General features: G+C 40.4%; 2 protein-coding genes across 3 annotated transcripts in view; both read left to right on the top strand.

Annotated features, from left to right (window-relative positions):
- flna (filamin A, alpha (actin binding protein 280)) overlaps positions 1-20,814 on the top strand; it is a 36,741-nt gene extending 15,927 nt beyond the window's left edge. Inside the window, exons 3-47 of the mRNA XM_058763206.1 lie at positions 297-548; positions 876-973; positions 1,570-1,717; positions 1,851-2,047; positions 2,200-2,362; positions 2,588-2,788; positions 4,031-4,168; positions 4,287-4,413; positions 4,487-4,623; positions 4,718-4,914; positions 5,038-5,151; positions 5,228-5,371; positions 5,455-5,578; positions 5,679-5,839; positions 5,916-6,006; positions 6,174-6,343; positions 6,495-6,612; positions 6,823-7,085; positions 7,314-7,632; positions 7,714-7,887; positions 7,977-8,139; positions 8,257-8,417; positions 8,543-8,710; positions 8,797-8,920; positions 9,347-9,503; positions 9,584-9,773; positions 10,962-10,985; positions 11,589-11,836; positions 13,148-13,234; positions 14,419-14,518; positions 14,603-14,743; positions 14,887-15,015; positions 15,214-15,387; positions 15,482-15,643; positions 15,738-15,941; positions 16,066-16,218; positions 16,312-16,434; positions 16,529-16,795; positions 17,079-17,216; positions 17,298-17,413; positions 18,096-18,228; positions 18,471-18,647; positions 18,746-18,964; positions 19,376-19,579; positions 19,687-20,814. Of these exons, the coding sequence (XP_058619189.1) occupies positions 297-548; positions 876-973; positions 1,570-1,717; positions 1,851-2,047; positions 2,200-2,362; positions 2,588-2,788; positions 4,031-4,168; positions 4,287-4,413; positions 4,487-4,623; positions 4,718-4,914; positions 5,038-5,151; positions 5,228-5,371; positions 5,455-5,578; positions 5,679-5,839; positions 5,916-6,006; positions 6,174-6,343; positions 6,495-6,612; positions 6,823-7,085; positions 7,314-7,632; positions 7,714-7,887; positions 7,977-8,139; positions 8,257-8,417; positions 8,543-8,710; positions 8,797-8,920; positions 9,347-9,503; positions 9,584-9,773; positions 10,962-10,985; positions 11,589-11,836; positions 13,148-13,234; positions 14,419-14,518; positions 14,603-14,743; positions 14,887-15,015; positions 15,214-15,387; positions 15,482-15,643; positions 15,738-15,941; positions 16,066-16,218; positions 16,312-16,434; positions 16,529-16,795; positions 17,079-17,216; positions 17,298-17,413; positions 18,096-18,228; positions 18,471-18,647; positions 18,746-18,964; positions 19,376-19,579; positions 19,687-19,871 (7,283 nt within the window). The 3' untranslated portion in view covers positions 19,872-20,814. The remainder of the gene's footprint in view (positions 1-296; positions 549-875; positions 974-1,569; positions 1,718-1,850; positions 2,048-2,199; positions 2,363-2,587; positions 2,789-4,030; positions 4,169-4,286; positions 4,414-4,486; positions 4,624-4,717; positions 4,915-5,037; positions 5,152-5,227; positions 5,372-5,454; positions 5,579-5,678; positions 5,840-5,915; positions 6,007-6,173; positions 6,344-6,494; positions 6,613-6,822; positions 7,086-7,313; positions 7,633-7,713; positions 7,888-7,976; positions 8,140-8,256; positions 8,418-8,542; positions 8,711-8,796; positions 8,921-9,346; positions 9,504-9,583; positions 9,774-10,961; positions 10,986-11,588; positions 11,837-13,147; positions 13,235-14,418; positions 14,519-14,602; positions 14,744-14,886; positions 15,016-15,213; positions 15,388-15,481; positions 15,644-15,737; positions 15,942-16,065; positions 16,219-16,311; positions 16,435-16,528; positions 16,796-17,078; positions 17,217-17,297; positions 17,414-18,095; positions 18,229-18,470; positions 18,648-18,745; positions 18,965-19,375; positions 19,580-19,686) is intronic.
- Positions 20,815-22,751: 1,937 nt separating this feature from the next.
- Positions 22,752-26,025, top strand: emd (emerin). Of its 2 annotated transcripts, none has more exons than XM_058763419.1 (8): positions 22,752-22,842; positions 23,457-23,540; positions 23,749-23,844; positions 23,945-23,979; positions 24,064-24,098; positions 24,556-24,597; positions 24,690-24,746; positions 24,869-26,025. In XM_058763419.1, exons 2-8 carry the CDS (start codon positions 23,459-23,461, stop codon positions 25,086-25,088), a joined length of 567 nt encoding a protein of 188 aa, XP_058619402.1. In that variant the 5' UTR covers positions 22,752-22,842; positions 23,457-23,458; the 3' UTR covers positions 25,089-26,025. The 2 variants fall into 2 exon arrangements, with proteins under 2 accessions (XP_058619402.1, XP_058619403.1); XM_058763420.1 differs by lacking the exon at positions 22,752-22,842 and adding an exon at positions 23,199-23,337.
- Positions 26,026-27,283: the final 1,258 nt, after the last annotated feature.

The following is a 27,283-nucleotide window of genomic DNA, read 5'->3' as shown; positions in this document are numbered from 1 at the left end:
GCCAACCATCTAGACGGTTTAATCCACAAACGTCTCCTCTGATTATCATCTACACTCTGAATCTGAAGTCATGCCAGCATTATGGCTGAATGTTTCACATGTGCAGTGCAGATACAAGCGCTTCACTGTTTGTTGACCATTTGTGGGATGGTCTGCAACATATTGCAGTCTTGTGCTGAATGATAAAAGGATTTGTTCCAGCTTTATAGATACAGATGCCCTCAGATGATTAAAAAAAATCTTATTTACGCCAATGCAAACTCTGTGTAACTCTTCTCTCTGTCCCTGTGTTACAGACAGTAAGGCTATAGTGGATGGGAACCTGAAGCTGATCCTGGGTCTGATATGGACTCTGATTCTCCATTATTCCATCTCCATGCCCATGTGGGACGAGGAGGAGGAGACCGAAGAAAGCAAGCAGAAGACGCCCAAACAGAGGCTGCTCGGATGGATCCAGAACAAGCTGCCCGAGCTGCCCATCACCAACTTCAGCCGGGACTGGCAGTCAGGGAAAGCCCTTGGCGCTCTGGTGGACAGTTGTGCTCCAGGTGAAAGATCTGAGATGGTGTTTTTGGGGAAATTTAGAGATCTCAGGGGTTAAGTGGTCTGAGAATGTCTTTAGTATTAAGTTTGGTGTTCCCATTAGGCATGGTCAGCCTACATGAATGATGGGATCATTATCAATGGACTTAAAAAATTATCTATAAATCTGCTATCTGATTGTTTATATACAGTTGAATAAAACACCTTTTGATTAAACTTTTTTTTCATGCTGTCAGCAACAAGACCAGTATTTTAAAACAAGTCTGACACGGTCCTTAAAAATATATATATATATATTGCATATGCTTAAATTGTCTATTTTTGGTTTGCAGGTCTCTGTCCAGACTGGGATTCCTGGGACCAGACCAAGCCTGTGGACAATGCCAGGGAGGCCATGCAGCAGGCTGATGACTGGCTTGGTGTTCCTCAGGTAATTTATCTTAGATCAGTCATCTCTGGCCTTTTCATTAACTCCTGAATAATCAGAGAACAGAATGTTCTAGAGCCCCCACCTGGCATGTTTCTAATTCAATGCAGCAACCATGGCTTTTGTGGTTTCATCATGACATGAATTGGAAAGGAAACAAATGAAAAAGCATTTGGCTCTGTCACGCCACATGCTGTTTTCACCTTGGTCCTAACGGTAAAGTTGCAGTATGCAATCTCACCTAGTTTTACAGTAGTGTTTATGGTTTAACAACTATTGAAGGATTAGACAAAAAGGGAACTTGAGTCAAATCGCTTTTTTTCTGTACTGATGTATCGAAACTACCCAGTGAGGTTTCTTTGTCACGGCGTGTGCTGATGGTGTGCCAAGGCTGGCATGTTGCGTGCCTTCAGTTATGCATGTGGTTAGGTGTTTCCGTCCCTAGGGCTGATGTTACTATGATACAGACTTCTCAATTTGTATCTTCATAAACTTCCTGTTGGCATGGCATGATATAAATGCCTAGTTTTACAAAATGTTTACAAATTGCATGAGTTTTAGTTGGTTTAGGTTAAATTGCATGCTTGTTTCTTCACCAGGTGATCACTCCAGAAGAAATCGTGGATCCCAATGTGGATGAGCACTCTGTTATGACCTACCTGTCCCAGTTCCCCAAAGCCAAACTCAAGCCTGGTGCCCCACTGCGGCCTAAACTCAACCCCAAAAAGGCCCGTGCCTATGGACCAGGTAAATAGTGACCAGTTGCATATTTGCTATGGTTTTTATTTTAGTATGTCTGAAACTGATTGTTTTAAAATAAGTGTTTGAGATGCAGTTCTTGGAAAATGAATAATCATGGGTATTGTCCTGTGCCATGCAGGTATTGAGCCCACAGGTAATGTTGTGATGAAGAAGGCAGTGTTCACTGTTGAGACCATCAGCGCCGGTCAGGGCGAGGTTCTGGTTTACGTGGAGGACCCAGCCGGCCACCGTGAGGAGGCCAAAGTTACAGCCAACAATGACAAGAACCGCACCTACTCAGTATTCTATGTACCAAAAGTCACTGGACAGCACAAGGTACCTAGAAGTGTTTACCTGAAAAAGATGAAACCTAAAACGTCCCAACAAAAAAAAATAACACTATGATATTTTAAATAAGGGCAGTACATCACCATGTGGAAGCAAACAGTCTTGCCTGGTTTTTAATAGACCGGTGTCTGTTCTCCTAGGTGACAGTGCTGTTTGCAGGGCAACACATCTCCAAGAGCCCATTTGAGGTGGATGTGGGAATGGCTCAGGGAGACTCCAGCAAGGTCACTGCCCAGGGCCCAGGACTTGAGCCTGCTGGCAACATTGCCAACAAGACCACATACTTTGATGTCTACACAGCTGGTACTTGTCCTTAGTATATCATACATTTATTTTTAAAGCATAATCTACAACCAAAATATCATAGTATATAAAAGAAGCTGTTTGTTTATTTTTAAGTTAACTAAAGACAGAAGTAGACAAAGTAAACATCACATTTTTAGTTTATCGAAATAAGCAACAATTTAACCTAAACAACCAAAATAGACTATTTAAAAAAATAAATAAATAAGAGACGTTCTTTCTCAGGTGCTGGAGTAGGAGAGGTCGAGGTGGTCATTATGGACCCCAGTGGAAAGAAGGGCACTGTTGAATGCAGTGTTGAGGATAAGGGCAACAGCAGCTACCGATGCACCTACAAGCCCACACAGGAGGGCCAGCACATCATCTATATCACCTTTGCTGGGGGGCAGATCTCCAAGAGCCCTTACACTGTCCATGTGGGAGAGGGTAAGAGCCAGAGAAGGGCTAAGCAAGAATTATATTGTGTGTAAGACAGGAAAGGGATCTACACACAGGAATCACTTTAATGAGGCATGGAAAGACCATTACCACTGAATAGCATGTACAAAACTTCTTCATTTTAAAAGTTTAGGTTTCTGTTATCTGTCCTTGTCTGCATTGCTTTTTCTTGCTGTCTTTTTCCTCTGTTTTTCTTCACTGGCAATTGTTTCTCTCCTTTTGAAGGACGGGTGTCGTCTACATCCACTGGTATCTCTCCTTTTCTCTTTGGATCGGCCTCCTTTTGGCTTTTGATGTCATTTCCTGTTTCCTTGGATATGTCTTGGGTACTTGACCTGCTGCTTTTCTGTCAATGTCCTGTTTTTAGTTGCCCCTCACTTTAGGCTGCAAACCCTTTACATTTATAAAGTGCCAATGAAATTACATGACGACATTTTGGACCGCTGATTATACTGACCAGAAAGTGTTTAACTGCCCATATAAGTGCTACTAGATGTTGGTTTCTCCGGAGACGTGTGTAGACAATGTTATCCATGGCGTTGTAAGCCAAGCAAAATTCCTGTGACTCAGTAATGTGTGGAGCAGTAGTCAAATGGAACATTAAAAATAGCACTTTATTATCGGACAGTTTTTCCACCAGTATTATTTAGCACTGTTCAGTCATTCTTACCACTTCCTCTTGTAAGGCTGTTTGGATCAAGACAAAGAAAGATAAGAATTTGCACCACGAGCAGAGCCTAGTATCTCTCCCCCAGTATGCTCAAGTGTTTTCCTGTCTTTTTTTTTTTTTTTTTTTTAAATGGAAATCATGAATTTCAACTTGTTCCTCAATTTGTAAATACCAGGCACATTTACAGTAATGCAGTGTACAATCGAAGTCTGTGTTGCAAAGTATTACACTGAAATGTTAAACATACTGTTTCGAAAGCATGTTCCCGACATTTGAGATTCTTTTAAGTAGCACCTACACAGCTCTTCACAGACAGTTAGCATATTTCAATCCTGTCATGACCACAAAAAGGCTGTTAACCCAATAACTTATGCAAGGATATCATACGTGGAAAATTGTGACTGTTTCAATTGTGACACTAAATTTCACAGTTGTCTTTATATCTCACAGTGTGTATTTTATTTATTAATTGGGATATTGCTTTTTCTGTTGAATCATTTTTGTAAATAGGACACACGGTTAACTACAAATTTGTACTAACTTGGTTATGTTCTCACCAGCCTGTAATCCAAGCCTTTGTAGAGCCAAGGGCCGTGGTCTGCAGCCTAAAGGCTTGAGAATCAAGGAGACTGCAGAGTTCAAGGTTTACACCAAAGGAGCTGGCACTGGAGACCTCAAAGTCACCATCAAAGGGCCCAGTGAGTGGACGCCATACTCATTCACAATGTTCACAGTGCCAGAGCCCTCTGTATTAACTTGAGCTACAGTACAGATGTTTTAAGAGCTAGTTACCCAACAACTAAATGTGTTCTGCAGAGGGTCTTGAGGAGCCCTGTAAGAAGAAAGATCTGGGAGATGGCGTGTACAGCTTTGAGTATTACCCTTCCACACCTGGGAATTACATCATCACGATCACATGGGGTGGACAACACATCCCACGCAGGTAAATAATTAATCCCATGCAATGGTTTTCTATTCCCAATAAGAGAGTAGTGATTGGACTTTCTTGTTTCCAGTCCGTTTGAGGTAAAGATTGGATCTGAAGCAGGACCGCAGCAGGTCAGGGCATGGGGTCCAGGACTGGAGAGTGGCGTGGTAGGCAAGTCGGCTGACTTTGTGGTGGAAGCTCTTGGGGATGACGTGGGCACTTTGGGTATGTTCCATTAGCTCTGCTTTCATCTGTCTGTTTGAACGGCATACAATTGTATTTCTCAAATCCAATATGAATTTGGGAATTCTCCATTCAGGTTTCTCAGTGGAGGGCCCATCCCCGGCTAAGATCGAATGTGACGATAAGGGAGATGGCTCCTGTGACGTGAGGTACTGGCCCACAGAACCGGGTGAATATGCAGTTCATGTGCTCTGTAAGAACGAGGACATTCAGCACAGCCCCTTCATGGCTGAAATAGTGTCTGCTCCAGGAAAAGACTTCTACCCTGACAAGGTAACTAATTTGGCTTCTCTCTAGAAATATTTGATGTGAAAACTTATTCCTAACGTGAGCAGCTGGTAGTCCATACTCTAAATGAGTGTTGGTAATTATGACGGGTCTCATTTTGTAATTCAGGTGAAGGCTTATGGTCCAGGTCTGCAGAGCTCTGGCCTTTCAGTTGGCAAACCAGCAGAGTTCACTGTGGATGCCAAACTAGGTGGCAAAGCACCTCTAAAGATTCAAGCTCAGGTGTGGATTCTGCTTTATGGCTCATGGCTGACTCATCACTCTAAATCAAAGCACTAACAAGCTCTTTCCCTCTCAGGACCGTGATGGAAACCCAGTGGATGTGCAGGTGAAGGACAACGGTAATGGAACATACAGCTGCAGCTACACCCCTCGCAAACCACTCAAACACACTGTGATGGTGTCCTGGGGCGGAGTCAACATCCCAGAGAGCCCATTCAGGGTGGGTAGTCAATCAGATATGGTTAACTTCTTTAGAATTGGTAATGAAAAGTGTTTTAATGTGTTCTCACTGCATTTGTGTAGATGAACATTGGGGCAGGGTGCCATCCCAATAAGGTGAAAGTATCAGGACCTGGAGTGGCCAAGACTGGCCTGAAGGCATTTGAACCAACGTACTTCACTGTGGATTGTGCTGAGGCGGGACAGGGTAAGAACTTTAACTCTAAAAGAGCTAGATGTAAACTAAGCTTATTTGACCCAAAAAGACATGAAAATATTAGTAGTGTTTTTGTCCTCTGTCTTTTAAGGTGACATCAGCATAGGCATCAAATGCGCTCCAGGTATTGTGGGACCTGCTGAGGCGGACATCGATTTCGACATCATTAGAAATGACAATGACACATTCACCGTCAAATATACCCCCCCTGGAGCGGGCAGCTACACAATCATGGTGCTGTTTGCTGAGCAGGTAAGAGGAAGCACAAGTGTATGTGGTGAATGGTCTAGTGAGGTTTCTTTTATTCAAACTGGTTTCGTTTTTCTAGGCCATTCCCCTGACGCCCATCAGAATCAAGGTTGATCCCTCTCATGATGCCAGCAAGGTTAAAGCAGAGGGCCCTGGGCTCAACCGTGCTGGTGAGAAAGTATTTAATAAAATGAGAAATTTAATAAGTATGCAATTATTTAGTATGACCAACCTATTCAGTTTAAAAAAAAAGTTTGTTTTTCACCCTTCAGTTTTGTTTTTTAGTTTAAAGGCGAATCTCCAATGCTGTTTTTTTTTTTTTTTTTTTTTCCCCAAGGTGTGGAGCTGAACAAACCCACTCACTTCACTGTGAACACCAAGGCCGCAGGCAAAGCTAGGCTTGACGCTCAGTTCACTGGACCCACCAAGGGAGAGGCGGTCCGTGACTTTGACATAGTCAACAATCATGACGGCACCCACACTGTTAAATACACCCCTGTTCAGCAGGTGAGCCAACTCTTCTATTGTAGTCTCCATGACTGGTGATGCTTGGTTTTGAAAACAATATTGCAATGTTTGAATATTGTAACTATGGTTTTCTGAACGTTATTTAGCTATTGAGTACTGGTGCAATCTAAGTGCTCATTTTCTCCTGTAGGGCAATATGGGTTTGAATGTCACATATGGTGGGGATCCCATTCCCAAGAGCCCTTTTGCTGTTGCAGTCGCCCCATCCCTGGATCTCAGTAAAGTTAAAGTGGCTGGTATTGGAGATAGTAAGTTATCACTTTACTTGTCTAGCTTGCCAGTTAACCTGAGTCACGAATGAGTTGCTTTGACAGCTCTGACTGAATGTAACATTCAAACATCTGTGAGGCTGCTTAGAAACGATGTGTTGTGAAAAGTTCTATACAAATAACCTTCAATTGGTTTGAATCACCTTTAACCTTTTATAAGTCAACAATGATCTGCTCTTTATTTTCTAGCAATGACCGTCGGAAAGGATCAGGAGATCACAGTCAAGTCCAAAGGTGCAGGTGGTCAGGGCAAGGTTGGCGCCAAGGTCACAGGTCCATCTGGCAAATCGGTGCCTTGTAAAGTTGAACCAGGCCTGAGCCCAGAAACCAGTCAGGTCCGCTTTATCCCCAGAGATAAGGGACCTTATGAGGTTGAACTGACATATGATGGTGCTCCCATCCCTGGCAGTCCGTTCCCCGTGGAAGCCATTGCACCTACTGACCCATCTAAGGTAAGGCAATTTAAAAACCTAGGAATTAAATATTATTGCCAGTTTAACAAGATGACAAAAAGGCGTCAGGAAAAGCTCTTTGTGGGGTGTTTATTCTATAAACTGTAATTTGCTTAATGTGGCATGACTTCTCAGCGAGTGGTTTTGGCATCTGAGTCCCATATTGGCTTTAGCAGTAGAACAAAAATACTCTTTCATTCCTATCCCAACGTCTCTTCTCATGTATAGGTGCGATGTTCTGGGCCAGGTCTGGAGCGAGCTAAGGTTGGTGAGCCAGGACAGTTTGTGGTCGATTGCACTAATGCTGGTCCTGCTGAGCTGACTATCGAGATCATCTCAGACAATGGCACCGAGGCTGAAGTCCATATTCAGGACAATGGGGATGGAACCTACACCATCACTTACATCCCTCTGTACCCTGGAGCTTATACTCTCACCATCCGCTATGGTGATCAGGATGTGCCAAACTTCCCAGCCAGACTCAACGTGGAGCCTGCTGTGGAAACCAGTGGAGTGAAAGTGTTTGGACCTGGAGTGGAAGGCAAAGGTAGTGTGGTGTTCTCAGGTTTATCAGGCAGGAGTTCCTCTTGTCTTTGCTTATTTAGTCACTTTGAATGTTTGTCTGTAGGTGTTTTCCGGGAGGCCACTACCGATTTCACTGTGGATGCTCGTGCTCTCACCAAAACGGGTGGCAATCATGTCAAGACCTGTGTCAATAACCCGTCAGGCAACCACACTGAAGCTCTGATCAGAGACCTGGGAGACGGCACCTACCAAGTGGAGTACACGCCCTATGAGGAGGGTGAGTTTCAGCACCACTTTTAAAAATTGTGAAAATGTGGTATATCATGGGTTGCTTTTATGCTAATCTTCTGTATTGTATGTTAATAGGCACACACAGTGTTGAGGTTACATACGATAACTCCCCAGTTCCCAAGAGCCCGTTCCGTGTACCAGTGACCGAGGGTTGTGACCCAGCACGTGTGCGTGTACATGGTCCAGGACTTCAGTCTGGCATCACTAACAAACCCAACAAGTTTACAGTGGAGACCCGGTGGGTAGATTCAGCTCTTGGCTTTTTGTTGTAATCTTGAGCTAAAATCAGGTCACCGTGTCAATAAGTCTGGTTGTAAGGTTCTCTGCCTCACTTTGTGTCTGTGTTTTGATGCAGTGGGGCCGGTACAGGTGGTCTGGGGCTGGCTATGGAGGGACCTTCTGAGGCCAAAATGTCCTGCACTGATAACAAAGATGGCAGCTGTTGTGTTGAATACATCCCATATGAGCCAGGCACATACAACCTCAATGTTACCTATGGAGGCCAACCAATCACTGGTCAGCATTTTTGCATCATGTGCAATTTCTTTTTCCTTTTTTTTTTTTTTTTTTGTAACTAACTTTTTTCAATTTTTCATGTTTTTAATCTTCCTCATTTTTTTTTTTTTTTGCCCCCTCCACAGGAAGCCCCTTCTCCGTACCTGTCCATGATACTGTTGATGCAACTAAAGTGAAATGCCAGGGTCAGGGGCTTGGAAACAATGTGCGTGCCAACATCCCACAGGTCTTTTCTGTGGATGCAAGCAAGGCTGGAGTGGCTCCCTTGCAGGTCAGAGTGCAGGGACCCAAAGGTGAGACCGTGATCCAATCAATCTTGTTTATTTGGCTTTTTTTCTTTCCCCCTCCATTAAATAAGAGGACTGTTTATGTTGTGTAGGTGTCGTGGAGCCTGTTGAGGTGGTGGATAATGGTGACCGGACTCACACAGTCAGCTATGTACCCACCAGAGAGGGGCCGTATTCTATCAATGTCCTGTATGCTGATGAAGAGATCCCACACAGGTAAACTCCAGGCTCAGATCAATGACCACCACCCTGTTAATCAAAATGAGTTTTGAAAATGGATCGTAAACATGTAGGTTTTGTTTCTGGTTATCTTTTAACCTGGAATTTGCATTAAGAAAAAATATGTAGAAACTGACATCGCTTAACAAAAAATGTGCTTTCTGCAATATTGAGTACTTTCAATTAAGAAATATTTGAAGGATGTATTTTATCATTTATATTAATATTTAACAGCATGAAGTGTAATCAGTTTTTGCTGTGGTCTTCAGTTGGCATTAAAGTATTGTGAAGTTTCAGTGGTATTGGCATTGACTGATGGAGTTGATTATAGCAGGCTTGCTGCATTTTTAAACTCCCTTGGTCCCTGCCCTTCCCTGTTGGTTATTTCCCCGCTCACACACTCTTCTTGGTCTCATTATTTAGTCCTTATAAGGTGAAGGTTCTGCCCACTCATGATGCTAGTAAGGTCCGTGCCAGCGGCCCTGGTCTGAATACCACCGGTGTGCCTGCCAGTCTGCCTGTAGAGTTCACTATTGATGCCAAAGATGCAGGAGAGGGACTCTTGGCGGTCCAGATCACTGTGAGTTGATGCTTCTCTTTATAGCCATAAAGTTGCCATGGTCTTATTAAATTTTATGCATTGTTTGGTTCTTGTTTTAGGACCCTGATGGGAAGCCAAAGAAGGCTAACATTCGTGATAATCAGGATGGGACGTATCTTGTGTCCTATGTGCCTGACATGACTGGCCGCTACACTATTCTCATCAAATACGGTGGTGATGAGATCCCATACTCTCCATATCGTATCAGAGCCCTGCCAACGGGAGACGCCAGCAAATGCACTGTCACAGGTATGTAACACTCAGGTTGGATCAGTTGAAATAAGTTACCATTCCATTCATTACTGATTGCTACCCATTGCAGGCCCCTTTCAATGAATTTCAAACTAATCTATTGAGTTCTAAACATAGAAAGTAATATAATAATTTGGTAGGGCAGCGTGATGTTGAAATTAAAATCAATGTGTAATCGGTATTGCTTAATGTGATAATCAAATGACTCAATATTGATTAAAAATGTATTACGAAATACAGCTGAAACACTGTGTCCTGAGCTGCACACAGTGCCATGCTTCACTCTGAAACCAGCAGTGTGTAATTTGCCAACAGCATGACTGTTTAACACTTGAAGATGGAAAAATTAGAATGTAAATATTAGTGTTGTGAATTTACTATTGTACTTTATTTTTCTTAAATAGTCACATTTTTTTCGTTGTAGTATTGCAATATCTTATTTTGCTTAACTTTTATTTAATAAAACAATGAGAATCATGTTTATTTAGCAGTTATATTAAATGCGTCAAATTCTAGAATTTGGTTATGAAAATGCAAATTTTTCATGTTTTATGAATTGTTCAAATAAATTATCAATTGGTGTAAAGTATGGTTCGCACTTCAAAAAAGTTTCAGATTTTAAAAATGTAACTTCAAATCATCTGGTTAAAATTCCTGTATATCACAATAACAGAAAAGGTGAAATATTGCAGTGTCAGTTTTTAAAAATACTTTTTTTTTTTTTTTTTTTTTTTTTCTGAAAAATGAGCCAAACTGCTTGACGTCCATATTACAGAAAGGAGAGGGTAAATGTGCCTCTTTATTTACCCATGTCTGGTGTCTTAAGATGGTCTGCCAGTGTACACTGAGTGGAGGGATCAGAATAATCCTGTGGTTTTTGGAGCCACTGTAAACTGAATGTTTTGACTCTCCACTGTGTTCTTTGAACCATTTTTCCATCTAATCTAAACCTCAGTGTTCAGGCTGGTTGTCACAAGGGAACAGTTTTTATCCTTTTGTGTGAAGTTTGATCTGTGTACTGCTCCCATCTTCATCCCCCACCCAGATACACCACCTGTTGTGCAGCGCTGCTCACATTCCCATCACTTCATTCCTCACTTCTGTTTTATCTTTTGCACACATTGTTGTATTTTGCCCTGACTGTTACTTTTTCACTTTTTCTCGCTCTGCTTCACGGTCTCTCAGTCTCAATCGGAGGTCATGGTTTGGGTAAGCGCTTTGAATAATGCTCTAGTCTTGTCATTTGGTACTGCATGCAGAACTGCACGGTGTCTGATACCAAAGGCCTCATAATTTGCCATCCTATCCACTACTATAGCAAAGACATTGTCCATATGTAGATTATCTTGCGTTTCCCGTCATTTCAAAATGACTCTTAAGTACAACAGCATAGTTGTTGACTGCAGGTGACTAATGACTAACTTACCAGGTCTTTAATATGCCAGTATGGTGGAATGTACATGTACTGATATTATTGTTTTCCTCAGCTTGCGTATATTTCTTTTGTATTAGTGGTCGCATTAAATCGACAGCTCTGGAAATTGAGGTAACAGACAAAAGGGATAGTGGATCTATCATTATAAAGTCACAGAGGAGTATTACATTTTGTATTAAATCTTAACCTGCATAGACTGAGTAGATCTCTTAAAATGATGGATCCCAAATCTCTAAAGCTGTTGCCTTGACACTCCAGATATTTTGCATCTAGTGCATGGTGGAATGTAACTATGGAGGGATGGGTACTAAACTATCTAATAACAAAACATCTGTCTGCATGTTACCTGTTACCAAACCTTTATCTGTATCCTGTAGGTGCTGGAGTTGGTCCAACTATTCAGATCGGAGAGCAGACTGTCATCACTGTGGATGCGAAGGCTGCTGGGAAGGGCAAGGTGACATGCACGGTGTGCACTCCGGATGGAGGCGAGGTGGATGTAGATGTAGTTGAAAATGAGGATGGAACATTTGACATCTTCTACACGGCACCCCAGCCTGGCAAATACGTCATCTGTGTGCGCTTCGGTGGAGAGCACATCCCCAACAGCCCCTTCCAAGTCACGGTACATATGCCATACAGATCCTTTGTGTTTATTCACTTCAAATGTTGAACACTCACAGGAAAGTCTTTTCAGCGGGATAGTGTTAAATATACAGTGTGAACCTTTAGTGCAAAACCATCATTACAATGTGAAAAAATTCGTAGCTTATTCTTGCAGTTACACTGTGGTTAGCATCAACATGCAATTTAAGGGATTAGTTCACCCAAAAATTAACATTGTCATTCTCATGTTGTTCCAAAACCGTATGATTTTCTTTCCTCTAGGGTAGCGGTTCTCAACCTTTTGACTCAAAGGCCCCTCATTATCCAACAACCAAAATATTCAAAGCCCCTCAGTATTGGCAAAGATATAATTTCTTGTATTTCTGCTGTAATTATGACAGCACTGCTTGTTTTCAAACTTGATTGTGATTTTAATATTAAAAAAATAATAATTATACTAGAAGATTCAAGATACTGAATCTGTATTTTGTTTTTGTTTTTTTAAATAGATTGAGAAAGTTTAAAAACTTAAGACGAGGCTTTTTCAAGCCAACACAGTAAACTTCAAAATGTTTTTAATTTTATGCGACATGTTCATAGCAAGTTTTAGCATGTTGCTAGCATGTTTTAATACTTCTACCATGCTTTAAGTTTGAATGTTTAAATTTGAATTTTTGACAGTTGGAGTTTGAAGAGTCTTTGGTCGTTTGAACATTCCATCAGTGTAAATCTATGGGATTTGAGAGATTTTTATTGTTGATTTAAGGAAAGTCTGATCATAGGAACGATACAGCATACAGTAAGTCAGAATAACCTGAAAGTTTGGCCTGAGTTTGGTCATGGATTGAAAACTCTAGGCTCTATTAACGATGGTAATTTTGGTCTCAGAGGAAGGCCACATTGCTGTATTTGTGTCCTTACTGGAGTGTTGACTGTATTGTGCAACCAAACTCACACTCATGAATTTGCAGGGTTCACAGCCATTTTTCTGCATTTCTGCTGTGTAAACTTGAACCATACTGGACAAGTTTTTGTGTGTTTTTAGCATTATAAACAAGCTAATTGTTTTTCTTTTCAACATAATTAAGTTTACGGTTGAACCACTGTGCTGAGGCAAATATGAATCATCATTTAATGACATTTCGGCCAATTCCTCACAAAAACTGGTTTTGGAAAAACACAAGGGTAATAAATAATACCATTTTAATTTTGGGATTAACTGTTGTTTGACAAGAATCTAGATCTCTTAAAGCGGCTTCTGGTTGAGCAGCTTTGAACCAGAGGTGGTTATGGAAGGGATTTCATCTTTGATTCTGTTGCCCTGTCTCAGGCTTTGGAAGGTGACTCTCCTGACCAACTAATGCAGCAGACCCAGAACCCGCAGTACGCCTACGTGCCCAACATGGGCCAGCCATGGGTACTGACACGCCCCTCTTTCCTCCCCGTCTCCATTTCCTGCTCTGCTACTGACGAGTCCCCAATCGGTCCTATGTCCTTCCCTTTTTCACCCTCCTGTTTTTCTCTTCCTCCAGGTTTAGGGTTTTTCACCTCATTTCCAATGATTCTGCCTTTATGTGGACTCTTAAATAAGTTTTAATTGAATCATAGAATGACAGCCATTTTGGAAAGCACTAAATGTGGGGAAATCACACATTTGAACAAAATGGCTGGTTGTTGCCGAGCTTAAGCTGTGTGTTTGACACTGTCATTGTCTTTTGTGTGGGCATTTAGATGTTGTTTTTGTGTGGTACTTCATCGTTGGTCAAATTGTCACTTGTCTGCTTGGCTTTTTCTCCACCCCTTCTCCAGATTGGTCAATCACTGACTGATCCTGCGATCTCTCATTAGAATGTAACTTCTCTCTCACAGTGTTGGTGGCTGCGTCATCATCCTCGTCATCCTCATCTCCATTATCATTGTTTTGTTTATAAGGGTACTGTTGTCACGTCTGCTGTTTGTGCGCTTCATCTCCATTCGTGATGTGTGTGTGTGTGTGTATATACAAAATGTTTTTCTTGACATCAAAATTACCGTTAAAATATTTGGGGTCACTAAGATGAATTATTATATTTATTATTATTAAACAAGTCTCTATTCATCAAAGAAACTGAAAAAGTGTCAGTTTACTCAAAAATATTAAGCAGCACAACTGTTTTTAACGTTGGCGATCAAGAAATATTCCTAATATCAAATCAGAAATATTAGAATGATTTCTGAAGGATCATGTGACTGAAGACTGGAGTAATTTTCACAATTCAGTTAAATGCGTTTTTAAGAGACTTGTTTCAAAAACATTTTAAAATCTTATCGACACCAAACTTTTAACAGTAATATGTGGACATCAGCCATAATTGTATATTCTCAGGATGTCAGTTTAATATAATTTTGTCTGCTGTTGATCATTTATCTTGTGTAGACTCCTAACCTAGTAAATTAAACTAAGTGGAATAAAAAGTAATATTGAAACAATTAAGCAATAAGCAAATTCAGATTACTTAACATAAGCCTCAGAAACCTAGATCTTCAGGTTCTGATGGCAATCTGAGTTCAGTGTCCACCTCATGGTTAGTTTTGATCTGTCTGATTCCCCTGTCCTCACAGGCTACAGACAGGCAGTTGGGTATGAACGGACTGGACGTAGCTGGTCTGAGACCCTTCGACTTGGTCATTCCTTTCACCATCCAGAAAGGAGAAATTACAGGTATTCTACTCTACAAATCTGTCAGATAACATAAATGTCCTGATTTCTACAAGAAGATTCTTGTGTGTTCCCCATGCCCTACAGGTGATGTAAGAATGCCTTCTGGAAAAGTGGCCAAGCCTGATATTACCGATAACAAGGACGGCACAGTCACAGTGAAATACGCCCCAACTGAGGCTGGCCTGCATGAGATGGACATCAAATACGATGGAATACACATCCCAGGTAAAAGAATCTGTGACTGGTCACTTGTTTCTTTTTCCAGCCATACAAACAAGTTTACAAGAGAATGAAATACTTCAAAAATGTGTTTTGGGTTAATCTGTATATAAATTGCTCACTTAAGAAATCCTTCTCTTGCATTTTAGGAAGTCCACTGCAGTTCTATGTGGATTATGTCAACAGTGGTCATGTGACTGCCTATGGTCCTGGTCTAATTCATGGCATGGTTAATAAACCTGCAGTCTTCACTGTCAACACCAAGGATGCTGGAGAGGGTATAGATGCTCACACATACACACACATTGTATTATATTTTTATTTTTTTATTTTTTTCCTTATCTATCTTATTTTATTCATTTTAATTATTATACTAATGCTTAAGCCATTCTGTTTTTTAACAGACAACCTTAAATTCTATCATTTGAACAGCCCAAAGTGTAAAAACTGGTTACAATATTTCTTGTGTTCATTAGGTGGTCTGTCTCTGGCCATCGAGGGTCCGTCAAAGGCAGATATCAGCTGCACTGATAATCAGGATGGTACCTGTACTGTCTCTTACCTCCCTGTTCTTCCTGGAGACTACAACATCATTGTCAAGTACAACGACAAGCACATTCCCGGCAGCCCTTTCATGGCCAAGATCACAGGTGCTTTAAGTGCTGCTATGATATTTGGATGCAAAGAAAGTCCATTCATGTCCATTGTTTAAAGTGAAGTCCTCAAATCTGTGTCTGTCCACAGGCGATGACTCGATGCGCATGTCTCATCTGAAGGTGGGCTCAGCGGCTGACATCCCTCTAGACATCGGCGAGCTGGACCTCAGCCAGCTGACCGCGTCTCTTACCACCCCCTCTGGCAGGGAGGAGCCGTGTCTGCTCAAGATGCTCAGGAATGGGCATGTGGGTAAGTGTTACGATGGACGTGACAGTATGTGGAATGAAATATGTAAAGTCTGCAGTTGTTCTAATCTCATCCATTTCTGGTGTTTTCTCTCAAGGTATCTCCTTTGTGCCCAAGGAAATTGGAGAGCATCTTGTGAACATTAAGAAAAATGGACGTCATATTCCTAATAGCCCCATCTCAGTCATGATCAACCAATCAGAGATCGGTGATGCCAGCCGTGTGCGTGTAACTGGTCAAGGCCTGAGTGAAGCCCGCACCTTTGAGCCTGCAGAATTTATCATTGACACCAGAGATGCAGGTAATTAATGTACAAATACAAAAATGTTGGATTTGTTTTAATACTTTCAGATACATATGTTTTATCTTTTGGTTTTATTTTTTTGTATTTGTTATATTTTATTCACTTTTTTTCCTTTTATTAGGATATGGAGGACTCAGTTTATCTATTGAGGGACCCAGTAAAGTAGATATCAACACTGAAGATCAGGAAGATGGCACCTGCAAAGTCACTTATTGCCCCACAGAACCAGGAAATTACATTATTAACATCAAATTTGCAGACCAACATGTTCCAGGTATTTACTAGCAGTGTTGTACTTTCAGAATGCCGGTTTTAGATGTTTGATTAAACCGACTGTTTAACTTCACCCGTTATGCTCCTCCAACAGGAAGTGCTTTTACAGTCAAAGTGACAGGAGAGGGTCGGATGAAGGAGAGCATCACCCGCAGAAGACGAGCTGCCTCTGTGGCCAATGTTGGCAGCCAGTGTGACCTCAGCTTGAAGATCCCTGGTAAAACTTGTGGGGAAAAAATTTATATAATTATAAACAATTCCCTCCTTTAAGGCACCTACATCTGTTGCTCTCTGCACTTTTTGATCCACAGAGATCAGCATCGCAGACATGACCGCTCAGGTGACCAGCCCATCTGGCAAAGTACACAAGGCTGAGATCATGGAGGGAGAAAACAACACATACTGCATTCGCTTCGTGCCCACGGAGATGGGTGTGCACACGGTCAGTGTGAAGTATCAAGGTCAGCATGTCCCCGGATCCCCCTTCCAGTTCACTGTGGGTCCTCTTGGAGAGGGAGGCGCCCATAAGGTCCGTGCAGGAGGCCCAGGATTAGAGAGAGCAGAGGCGGGTGTACCAGGTATGTGGTGTTAGTTTGTCTTTACATATTCTGTCATACTAGTTTTAGTGGTTACATTTTGGCAAAATTGCATATGCACTTTCAAATCAAGCAGCTTTCCATTCTTCGACATGGCATTAACAACTTGAGCCCACTGCAAAATCTATGTTGGGATATCGTTCACTTTCAAGCGAAAATCTGGATTTTGTGGAATATGATTGAAAAGATTGCATTTCACCCACAAAAATTTGCTGAACAATGATAAATGTGATCTTTTAATTCTTCATGTTTTCCCCATGTGCAGCTGAGTTCAGCATTTGGACCCGTGAAGCAGGAGCTGGTGGTCTGTCCATTGCGGTTGAGGGACCCAGCAAGGCAGAGATTGCATTTGAAGACCGCAAGGATGGATCCAGTGGTGTCTCCTACATTGTCCAGGAACCTGGTGAGGCTTTTGTTCTGGATTCTCCCAGTTCATTATCGTAGGCTATAAGTGTCTAAGCTGACTGCTCTCCATCCATTTCAGGCGATTATGAAGTATCCATCAGATTCAATGATGAGCACATCCCTGACAGTCCATTTGTGGTACCTGTGGCCTCACCATCTGATGATGCCCGCCGTCTCACTGTTGCCAGTCTTCAGGTGAGGCTTCGAGAAAGACAGACATTTGTCCACCCAAAACAACTCCAAGTCAACCCTTGGCACAGCAGCCACAATGACCGTGAAAACATTACCTCACATTAAACAAATCAAACTTAGCTTCATGTCATGGTACTATCACAAGTACAGGAAAGGAGAGGTAAATGTCATACTGCACCACACATGCTCTAAACATACATGCGCACTTCTGATAACTGCGTAATGAGTAAATCTTGTACTTCAACCGTTGATAAATGAAGTCAAAATATTGCATACACGTCACACCAAAAAGGCCACAGTTATCAGTTGCTGCTGTGTTCATGGGCTGCGCTGGGGTTTTTGGGATACTGAAGGACTGTTTGTATTTCTCGTGCCTTGTCCTAAAGGCTCCCAACAGCCCTACCACCAACATGGATGGAAATGATAGGCTAAAGGGTTAAAGAGGGCAAAAGAGGCTTGATTTGTCTTTCTGTTCTTGACTTTGAACTATTTCCTTTTGTGTACTGCTGGGGATGGAGGGTTTTCATTTCTTGGTCTCTCAAAGCCTCTCTCTTTAACCCTGTTAGCCTGAAGGTAAGAGATGTAGAGTGTCGTATTAGGTGAGGGGCTGTTACACGTTTGTAGTGTCAGACTTTTACACAGTTTTTGATCCTTGGTTGAGTGTGGCAGTGTCGTGTTAATGCAGGAGTCCGGATTAAAGGTGAACCAGCCGGCCTCTTTTGCTGTGAGCCTAAATGGAGCGAAGGGAGTCATCGATGCCAAAGTTCACAGCCCATCCGGAGCGCTTGAGGAGTGCTGTGTTACAGAGATTGATGAAGGTAACGATGGGTTAAAGGTTTGACTGTGTTTTGCATTGTATGCTTGCACTTCAAAAAGAAACCCATTGAGGCATTTACATATTTTGGGAAATGAAGCATCCAGAATAAAGATTAACAGCTTCAAAAGACTTAAATGTTATTTGAATTACCGCAAAGCTATCATGTGTAATGTTGTGCCAAAATTAGCAAAAGTAGTTCTAATTTATCTTCAACTGTTTTACTCTCGCCGCCTTTCCTCACAGATAAGTATGCTGTGAGATTCATCCCCAGGGAGAATGGCCTGTACCTGATAGATGTGAAATTCAACGGTTCTCACATCCCTGGAAGCCCCTTCAAGATCCGTGTTGGTGAAACCGGCCAGGCTGGAGACCCAGGAATGGTGTCTGCTTATGGAGCTGGTCTGGAAGGAGGCACCACTGGTACGATGCACTTTTAGATATCATGTATAGTGTGATCCTTTTATAGTTGTCAAAGTGTGCAGCTGAACTAAACTGACCGTACACCACCACCTTCTCAGGATCTCCATGCGAGTTCATTGTGAACACAAGTTCAGCTGGCCCAGGTGCTTTGGCAGTGACCATCGATGGGCCTTCCAAGGTGAAGATGGACTGTCAGGAATGCCCAGAGGGCTACAAGGTCACCTACACACCTATGGCACCTGGAAACTACCTAATTTCTATCAAATACGGTGGACCATACCATATTGTTGGCAGCCCATTCAAAGCTAAAATTACAGGTATGGGGGGAAAAAAAGCAGCTTACAGTGTTTTATCTTGGTACATTTAAATATTTTTGTTTATAACTACTAGAACTTGTGTTGCTTTCTTTTTGTCAAATTCAGGCCTGTTTTCACAGACAGGGCTTAGACTAAGCCAGGATTAGGCCATAGTTCAATTCATAGGACACTTAGGTAATATTTATAAATGGAAAAAACAATGTGTGCATTTAGAGACAAAATAAAGGCACTGATATATATTTTAAGATCAGAGCAAGTTTCGTTCAGTTGAAACAGCTCAGACATAGATTTTAGTCTGGCATTAGGCTTAAGCCTTGTCTGTGAAACCGGGGGTCAATGTTTTATCATAGTATCTAATTGGTGGTGGACAAAAACTGTTGCTGTGTGTAATGTCAAATGTGTCCTTTGCAGGCTCCCGATTGGTCAATAGCCACAGCATGCACGAGACTTCATCAGTACTGGTTGACCCTGTGACCCGCAGTGTGACAACCAGCCAGCAGGCAGCGCCTGGCTGGGGCAGCTCCGACGCCAGCCGTGTAGTTGCCAAGGGTCTTGGACTCAACAAGGGCTTCATAGGACAGAAGAACACTTTCAGTGTGGACTGTAGTAAAGCAGGTATGAACTATCTAGAAATTGGTTACTTTGAAACTGAACAATTGGCCATTCAGTCGGATCCTGTTAATTGCAAGCATTTGACACAATATTTCCATCAATCTCCACAGGGAGGAACATGCTCCTGGTTGGAGTGGACGGACCCAAAGTGCCCTGTGAGGAGATCTTGGTGAAACACTTGGGTAACCGTCTCTATAATGTGTCGTACCAGCTGAAGGAGAAAGGAGAGTACATCCTGGTGGTGAAATGGGGCGACGAGCACATCCCCGGGAGCCCGTATCACATCACTGTCTAACAGCCCTCCACCAAAACCTCCAGCATCAAATACAAGAACACTGAAAACTCTCTTGTCCTCCTTCCTTTTTATGATCCTCTCATCCAGTATCTTCCTGCACCACTATTCAGCTTTCAAGCAAGAGAGGGATTTCAAAGAAGCACCTTGTCACTGTATGCCAGTCATTTTTGGATCCTGTTACATTTGCTGCATTCAGTAATCCTTTAAATCAGAGGGTCCTGGTGGCTTTTGCTCCGTGTTTGGTTTGTTACTGATCTAGTCTCTAACACAAGAGTAGCTGCTAGTATGTTTTGCCTGGTTTAGGAGACTGCTGTTCCAGTCATAACTGTACAGAGTAACCATTGCTAGTAACAGGAGAAATACAGATGTGATTCAGCCGCTTGTTTAACACACTTTTCATTTTACTTACCATTGGGTGAAGAGGCGCTTAACCATAGACTGTCACGTAGACTGAGTTAACACTGGTGCCGAAGCTCTGTGGGTCTGACCTTCTGAGTGTTTTGAATATTTTTCAGTCTGCAGAGCTGCATGTTGCTTCCGTTTGGCCATGAAGACATTTTCAAAAATGTCATTTGGGTGCCATTTAAAACCAGGATTGTGCAAAGTGATTTGGCAATCAAAGGGAAGTTACATGGCAGAATAAAGATGTTGACCATGTCATTTGGCTGAAGGTGTAACGAAAGGGAGATTTTTTTTTTTTGATGCATACTGCTTGAGTTTATTTTTGGTTATGTAAAACGCACTTGGAAGTTGTTACATTTGGCAAAATGTCACTTATTTGCGCTCACTCTGTCAGCTCTTTAGCCCTTTGTGCTCCAATGTCAATGTATAATCAGTATTCCAGAATTTAAAAAGAAAGAAATGAGTTGTCTAAAAATTAGTTTTGACTTGCAGTATTTTGATACACAATAAAGTTGTCTTGTCTTAACTATTTTTCTGTCAACCAACGTGTAAATGTTTTCATTTTCTTCTATATCTGTGTGATTTTTGGATCTGTGAAGAGTTTTTATCTATTTTTTCATGAATGGTGGTTTCATGGTTAAATTATTTTAATATGGGTAATGCATTTAAGGGAATTGTAACTTGAAATTTGGTGATCTGTAATATGTGGGGAAAAAATGTCTGGAGACCTTTGAGCTAGTATTAAGCATATTTAAACTTCAATTTTACTTAAACTCTACATACAATTTGATTGAGAACATCCAAGATCACCTTACTATGAAATCAAAATTGCCAACTCTTTTATGCAATACTGTTTATTTTAAATGATTTAGCCATGCAAATTTTTTTTTTTTAATTGTGTGCTCTAGTAATCTAATCAAAAAATGATGTCTTCATCTATTGCTTTTTTTTTTTTTTCTTCTTATTCAAGAAGCCATTTCATTCAGATACAAGCCACAATGGGAAGAAAAATTTAATTCCAACAATAGTTTGTCAATGTAAAATATAAACTAAATGTACTACTAAAAGACACCTACACTGGCGCAAAAAGTAATACTACTGCAAGTCTACTGTAATTGCTTAGTTACTGATTCATCAAATCAGTTGTGGCTCCTGATGAAATCTCTTGAGTAATTCTAAATCAGGTTGCCGCCCAAGGCTGGCATGCAGCTGAGTCAAGACAGTCAAGATACTGCACATAAACAGCTGTGTTCTGTCCATATAAGGTATGACAGGTCCAGTGTCACAACTATGGTTTCCAGGGCCCTGGATCTGTTTATTCCTGTCTACAGGCCCCTCCTTGTGAGGCCCCTGTTAAGGAAAATTTTGACCACCTTGTGACGGCCTTTACGTTTACTTTGATTTGACTAAATATGATGATTTGACTAGCTTTATCCACACCAAAAGTAATTTACACAGGTATCACAGGTAGCTTAGGCGATTTAGTTAGTATAAAAGGAAAGAGAAGCGTACCAGTGAATCACATTATCGCTGTCTGTCCATGACAACGCGAAAACAAACAGTTTGGGTTTTCTCCTAGTTGCAGTGTCGCCCCACAGCGGTAGAAAAGTGCACTGCATGTCTGGACGGGTCACCCAAAAATTGAGATGGTCCTCACAGCAGAACACAAGACCCAGGGGGGTGTGGTTGGATCTAGATCCAACTCCTCCCACCTTACATTTACCTAAACCTACCCATCTCCACCCCCTGGATGTGGATCCAACCCCGCCCCCTGGATCTTTTGTTCTGCAGTGAGGGGCTACTGGCAAAAATTAGAGCTGTCATCTTAATTATCATTTCTAATCACACTCATGTCGTTCTGAGCCAGTATTTCTCTTTTTCCGTGAAACACAGAGCAAATGTAGACTATTGTTTTATTAATGTTTTTTTTTCTTTTCTTTTCTTTCATGATTGGACTGAAGAGTTTCAAAAAAGACCCTAACTTATTTGTATTTATAAAATAAATATTTTTCAAATAATACATGTTTTTGGATTCAGTACAGTTGCAACTACAGTACCGTTCAAAAATTTGGGGTTCAAAAAAGTATTATCAAGGTTGATCATTTTTACACTTAATGTTTTTGTGGAAACTGTGATACGTATTTTTCACAATTCTTTGATGAATAGAAGAAAGAAAGAAAAAACGATGTATTTGAAATGGAAATCTTTTGTAACAATGTAAAAGTCTTTACTGTCAATTTTGAAAAAACATTCTTTTTTTTTTTACAATATCATATTTCTTGCTTTTCGTCAGACTGTATTTATGGGTCTTTATACATTAGTAAGCTATGCTGTTGTAAACGGCGCCAATTTTGTCGCTTTGCACAACATTTCGCTTTCAGTGAGTTAAATTTAAAAATAATAATAATAATAAATGACTGTAAAGAAAAAAAATAACTAAATAAAAATAACCCGCCCAGTGAACACGCCTAGTCAGCGCGCGGCGTAAGGAAGTGATGCGTGTCTCCTCCTCCAGCGCGACACGCCCAGCTCAGGAAAGCGCCTTTTTAACGTCCTGGGATCGTTTAAGGTAATTCGATTATGACATTTTTTTATTTTTAACCATAAAAAATTTATATGTACGCGACAAAATACATGAAACTATTGCTATTGCAGTGCTATTGCTCACTCTTCTATCCTAAGTCATGCTAAATGCGCTGTTGAAGTTGAGTCAGTGGTTTCGCTTGCTAGCTCGATCTAAGAAATCCCTTACTCTGACCGTTTGTTCGCCTGAAAGACGCTTTTGTAGTCCTTTTCTCCCAAATGCTTTTGCTTTAATCTGACAGAAGATGCCATGTTCGCTTGATCTTTACGTAGGACGTGTCTTTTGTCCAGAGTAACTTACCTCTCAAAGTTTACAGCTGTTGCGGGCTGCACGTGTGGCATTCAGCCCCAGATGTTATAGTAGTCTGACACTGAAGTACCTTCTTTTATTTTTATGCAGTGCCGGTTGTTGTATCTCTCTATGAGAGAGTGATTTTGTTCTTTCAGACTCTCTTTAGAGATAAAATAATCTTGTTTCACGGTATTACGTTACTTTTCTCAGTCAGCCAGTAGGCCTACTAGTTACCTACATGCTAGAACATTATTATGAGTCATCACAGTTTTAAATCTTAAATCTTTACATAAATCCTGTTGTTGCAGATATGTCCTCATTAAGTGGAAAATCTGATAAGGAGATCAGTCAGCTGCTGGATGAATATGGCATTAAACATGGACCCATAGTAGGTATGTAATAATAAGCCTTTAGTCTTTTAGAATAAGTTGTAACATTATAGTTAAAAAATAATAATATAAAAGTGTGTAAAAATAAAACGTTTTTTTATTTAAAACATTTAATTTTTTAGTCATTAAATTTAGCATTAGGTCAGGAAAGCATGTTAGAGCATTCTGGGGAAAGTAGTGCTGTGATTTGGTGGCGGTTTTGTTTTTGCAGGAACCACACGGAATCTCTATGAAAAGAAACTGAATGAAGCCATGACCAAAAAAGCTAAGCCTTCCTCGTCTGACAAGACATACTACCGAGAAGAACGTAAGGCTTCTCTTTAAAAAAAGAAAAAGAGACAGGCTTTGACATTCCCCATATTTAAGGTGTAGAATTACACTTGTAAAATTTGCTTTTGTTTTCACAGAGGAGGAAGTGGAATATATTACCTATCATCAATCCGTAAGTAAAAACTGAACTTAACTTGAAGGATAACTGGTCTATTATAATTATTATTATTATTATGCAATTTTTCAAATTCGGCAGCCACAACTGAACATGTACGATGGATCTGGTGATGTGTAAGTAGCTTATTTCATTTTCCTGACTATGTTACGGGGTTTCTGCAAATCTTAAAAAGTCTTAATTTGCCCTTCCACAATTTAAAGCATTAAAAAGGTCTTGAATCAGAGCAGAAAGTCTAAAAATCATAAAGACATGGTATAAAATTTTGCATGCCACAAAAAAAAAAAATACCTTTCTCAGTATTTTTATTTCTCAAGTCTTGAGAATCTGAACAAAATGAAGTGAGTTTATCCTTAAAACAAGAAGAAATATAGTGTCCTTTTCCATATTCTGTTTTTGTAAAGTAAATGGAAGTTGTGTTTTCAAACTTTGAAGTTGTACAACATTTTGACACCGAAAATAAACCTGCACAAACCCTGATGTTAAGCAGTAATCTGAAATCAAACCGTTTTGCTGAGATCTCGAATATTCTTACATGCGTATAGTAATTGTGTATGTGTGATCTCTCCCCAGCACAAGGAGGTCAAAGGTCACCGATGCCGATTTTGCCCAGGAGTGAGATTCAGTTGTTCCTTTTTCATCTAATTTTTTAGCTTAAAAGTGGTTTTCATCTAGATGCTAACTGGATATATGCCATCTCTCCACAGCATACGGAGGTCAAAGCTGACTGATTACAGAGATGAAGTCAAAAGCTATAACAATGAGTGCGTTTTTGTTTTAACAATGACTTAGTTTCGTCTTCTCCTAAAATATGTTACTACAATTTCTCTATAATACTGTAATATACTTGAAAATAAATGAAATGTCCTTCCTGTCTATTTTGAAGGTCCATTATCAGCCCAACTCGCTTGTCCTATCAGAGTTCTTCTCGGCCCGGCCCGTCAGTCTCCATGCAGCGTGTTCAATCCAGTCCAGAGACCAGCAAATCTGGAGGTGTGCCGGGCTGGCTTCGTGTCTTGGTGTTTGTTATCATTGCCGTGTTTCTTTATTATGTGTACACATGGATGGAGCCTGCAGAGGAGACCCCCTTTAAAAGCATTAAGTAGAGGAACAGTGAGATGTTTTAAATATGTTCATCAGCCCCAAACGAAACTGATTCAGTACAAGAACAACCAAAAATATAGCCTGGAATAAGAGCAAATAATATTGTGTGTGAGTACAGATTGTGAGGTTTAGTACAACCACAAACGGGTGCATAATGCGTAAAGTCTTATCCAAAAACGTGCTTTGTACATTTTTATAATCAATCAGGTACAGATGTGGAAGACTATCCATATGAAGAAAATGCAGAATTTTTTGATCATTGGGGCATTTAAGTGTCTTTAAAGCTTATTTTCTTATGAATTGTGTGTAAAATACTTTTGCTGTGGCCATGTATTTAGGGCTTGTGTTCATGTGCCATTCTGTAGCGCACTATTTGCTACACTGTTTCAATTTGCTGTTTTCAGTGTTAAACCCTTTTTTAAAATAAATTCTAAGGTGCTGAATTTAAAACTGAAGAGATTTGAGCAATAAAGTACACAAGCTTGTGCTATTAAAGGCCATTGTTGGGCACAATGCAACAACCCCTTCAGCCAAGACTATATTCACAATATAATAAGCTTTAAGTGCCTTATTTCTATTATGGAAAATTATTAAGGGTATACATTTTTTTTATTAAATTTCATTCATTACTTTTCTATTGCTGCTTGTCCCTAGCATTTAAATACTACCAAAATGCTTTTTCTTTACATTTTAAATATATAGTGTAGCCAAAAGGTCTTTTTTACAACCTAAGCCACACATACAATGTATGAATATCATTGTTATAAGAATTGTTACTAAATAACTGTGCAAAGACATGTTTAAACTAAAGCATTTCTCATTTTACAAAGATGTCCAAACTCTTCTTAAATTCCCAATGTTTGCTTCAAAAACATGTACTGTCTTTAAAAAAATGCCACTTGATTTGAAATGTTATCTAATAAAGTGACATTTGTGTAAGATTTGTTTCATGTATTTATCGACTTTATTAAATCCTGACCAAAAAAAAAGGTTTACTTTAATAAAGTTTTCAGCAGTATGGTTTCCGCATGTGTAAAGGCTCTAGGAGAGACACAGCAGATCTCTGGTAATATCATTGCAAAGTCTTTTTATTTCTTGTTTGCTGTCAATGAAGAGAATAAACAGTAACATAAATTCAACTAAGGAAATTCAGTTTGAAGAACATCAAATTACACATTTACTCAGATATGAGTGCTTTATCAAAGTGAAGGTCTCCATAAAAACATCAAAAACCATAAATGATAATGTCTGGACGGATCAAAAGGATTGCAGAAAAAAAAGTTTATGACAATTACAGTCGATGGTAGCAACTCAGAGGTTTGGTAAAAGTATAAATAATAAAACTTCTCGTGTGTAAATATATGTGAACAGTCCTTATATATTTTTCAGAGGGACTACAAAAACATGCTGGTTCTGAAAAAGAAGAGATGTAATGTAAAGTACAGTATTATAATTGATTTATTGTAAAGACTTAAGTATAGATGTCCAGACAAAAATATTCATGATTTTGAATTCAATTTATGAATACATTACAGAATCTGCAGGAATTTGTCAAATTGTAAAGTCTGGAAAATAACAATGTCATTCACTAATGAGACTCAAATCCCAATGCTGTTATGATGTTGATAAGAACAGTAAAGAACACAAAAACAGTGGCCATATTATTCATTGTGTTAAGCCTTGGCTGTTTCTTTACATCATTCAGGTCATACTTCACTACACAGCAAGATGTAAACCTCTGACCAGCTCCAAAAATAGAAAGGCAAGAATAGAGTTTGCAAAAAAGCACAAAGGTGAGCCAGAAGAGTTTTGGAAATGTGTTTATGGACCGATGAGACAAAGATGAACCTTTATCTAAGTGATGGGAAAGCAAAAATGTGGAGAAAAAAAGGGAACTGCAATGATCTCAAGCATACAGCCTCATCTGTAAAGCATGGTGGAGGTGGTGTCATGGCTGCCTCTGGAACAGACCCTCTCAACTTTACTGATGACTTAATGCATGATGACAGTAGCAGAATGAATTTGGAAGGGTTGCATCAGGACAATGACCCAAAACACCCTGCCAGTTCAGTCAAGGAATTTATAAGGGCAAAGAAATAGAAAGTCTTAGATTGCCCAAGTCAATCTCCAGATTTAAATCCGATTGAACATGAATTTCACCAGCTGAAGAGGAGAGTAAAGGCAGAAACTCCCCAAA

This window comes from Onychostoma macrolepis, chromosome 23, assembly GCF_012432095.1.
Source record: "Onychostoma macrolepis isolate SWU-2019 chromosome 23, ASM1243209v1, whole genome shotgun sequence".
In the NCBI taxonomy this organism is placed as follows: domain Eukaryota; kingdom Metazoa; phylum Chordata; class Actinopteri; order Cypriniformes; family Cyprinidae; genus Onychostoma; species Onychostoma macrolepis.
Note: the sequence above shows the minus strand (reverse complement) of the source record. Positions and strands in the feature narration are given on the sequence as shown.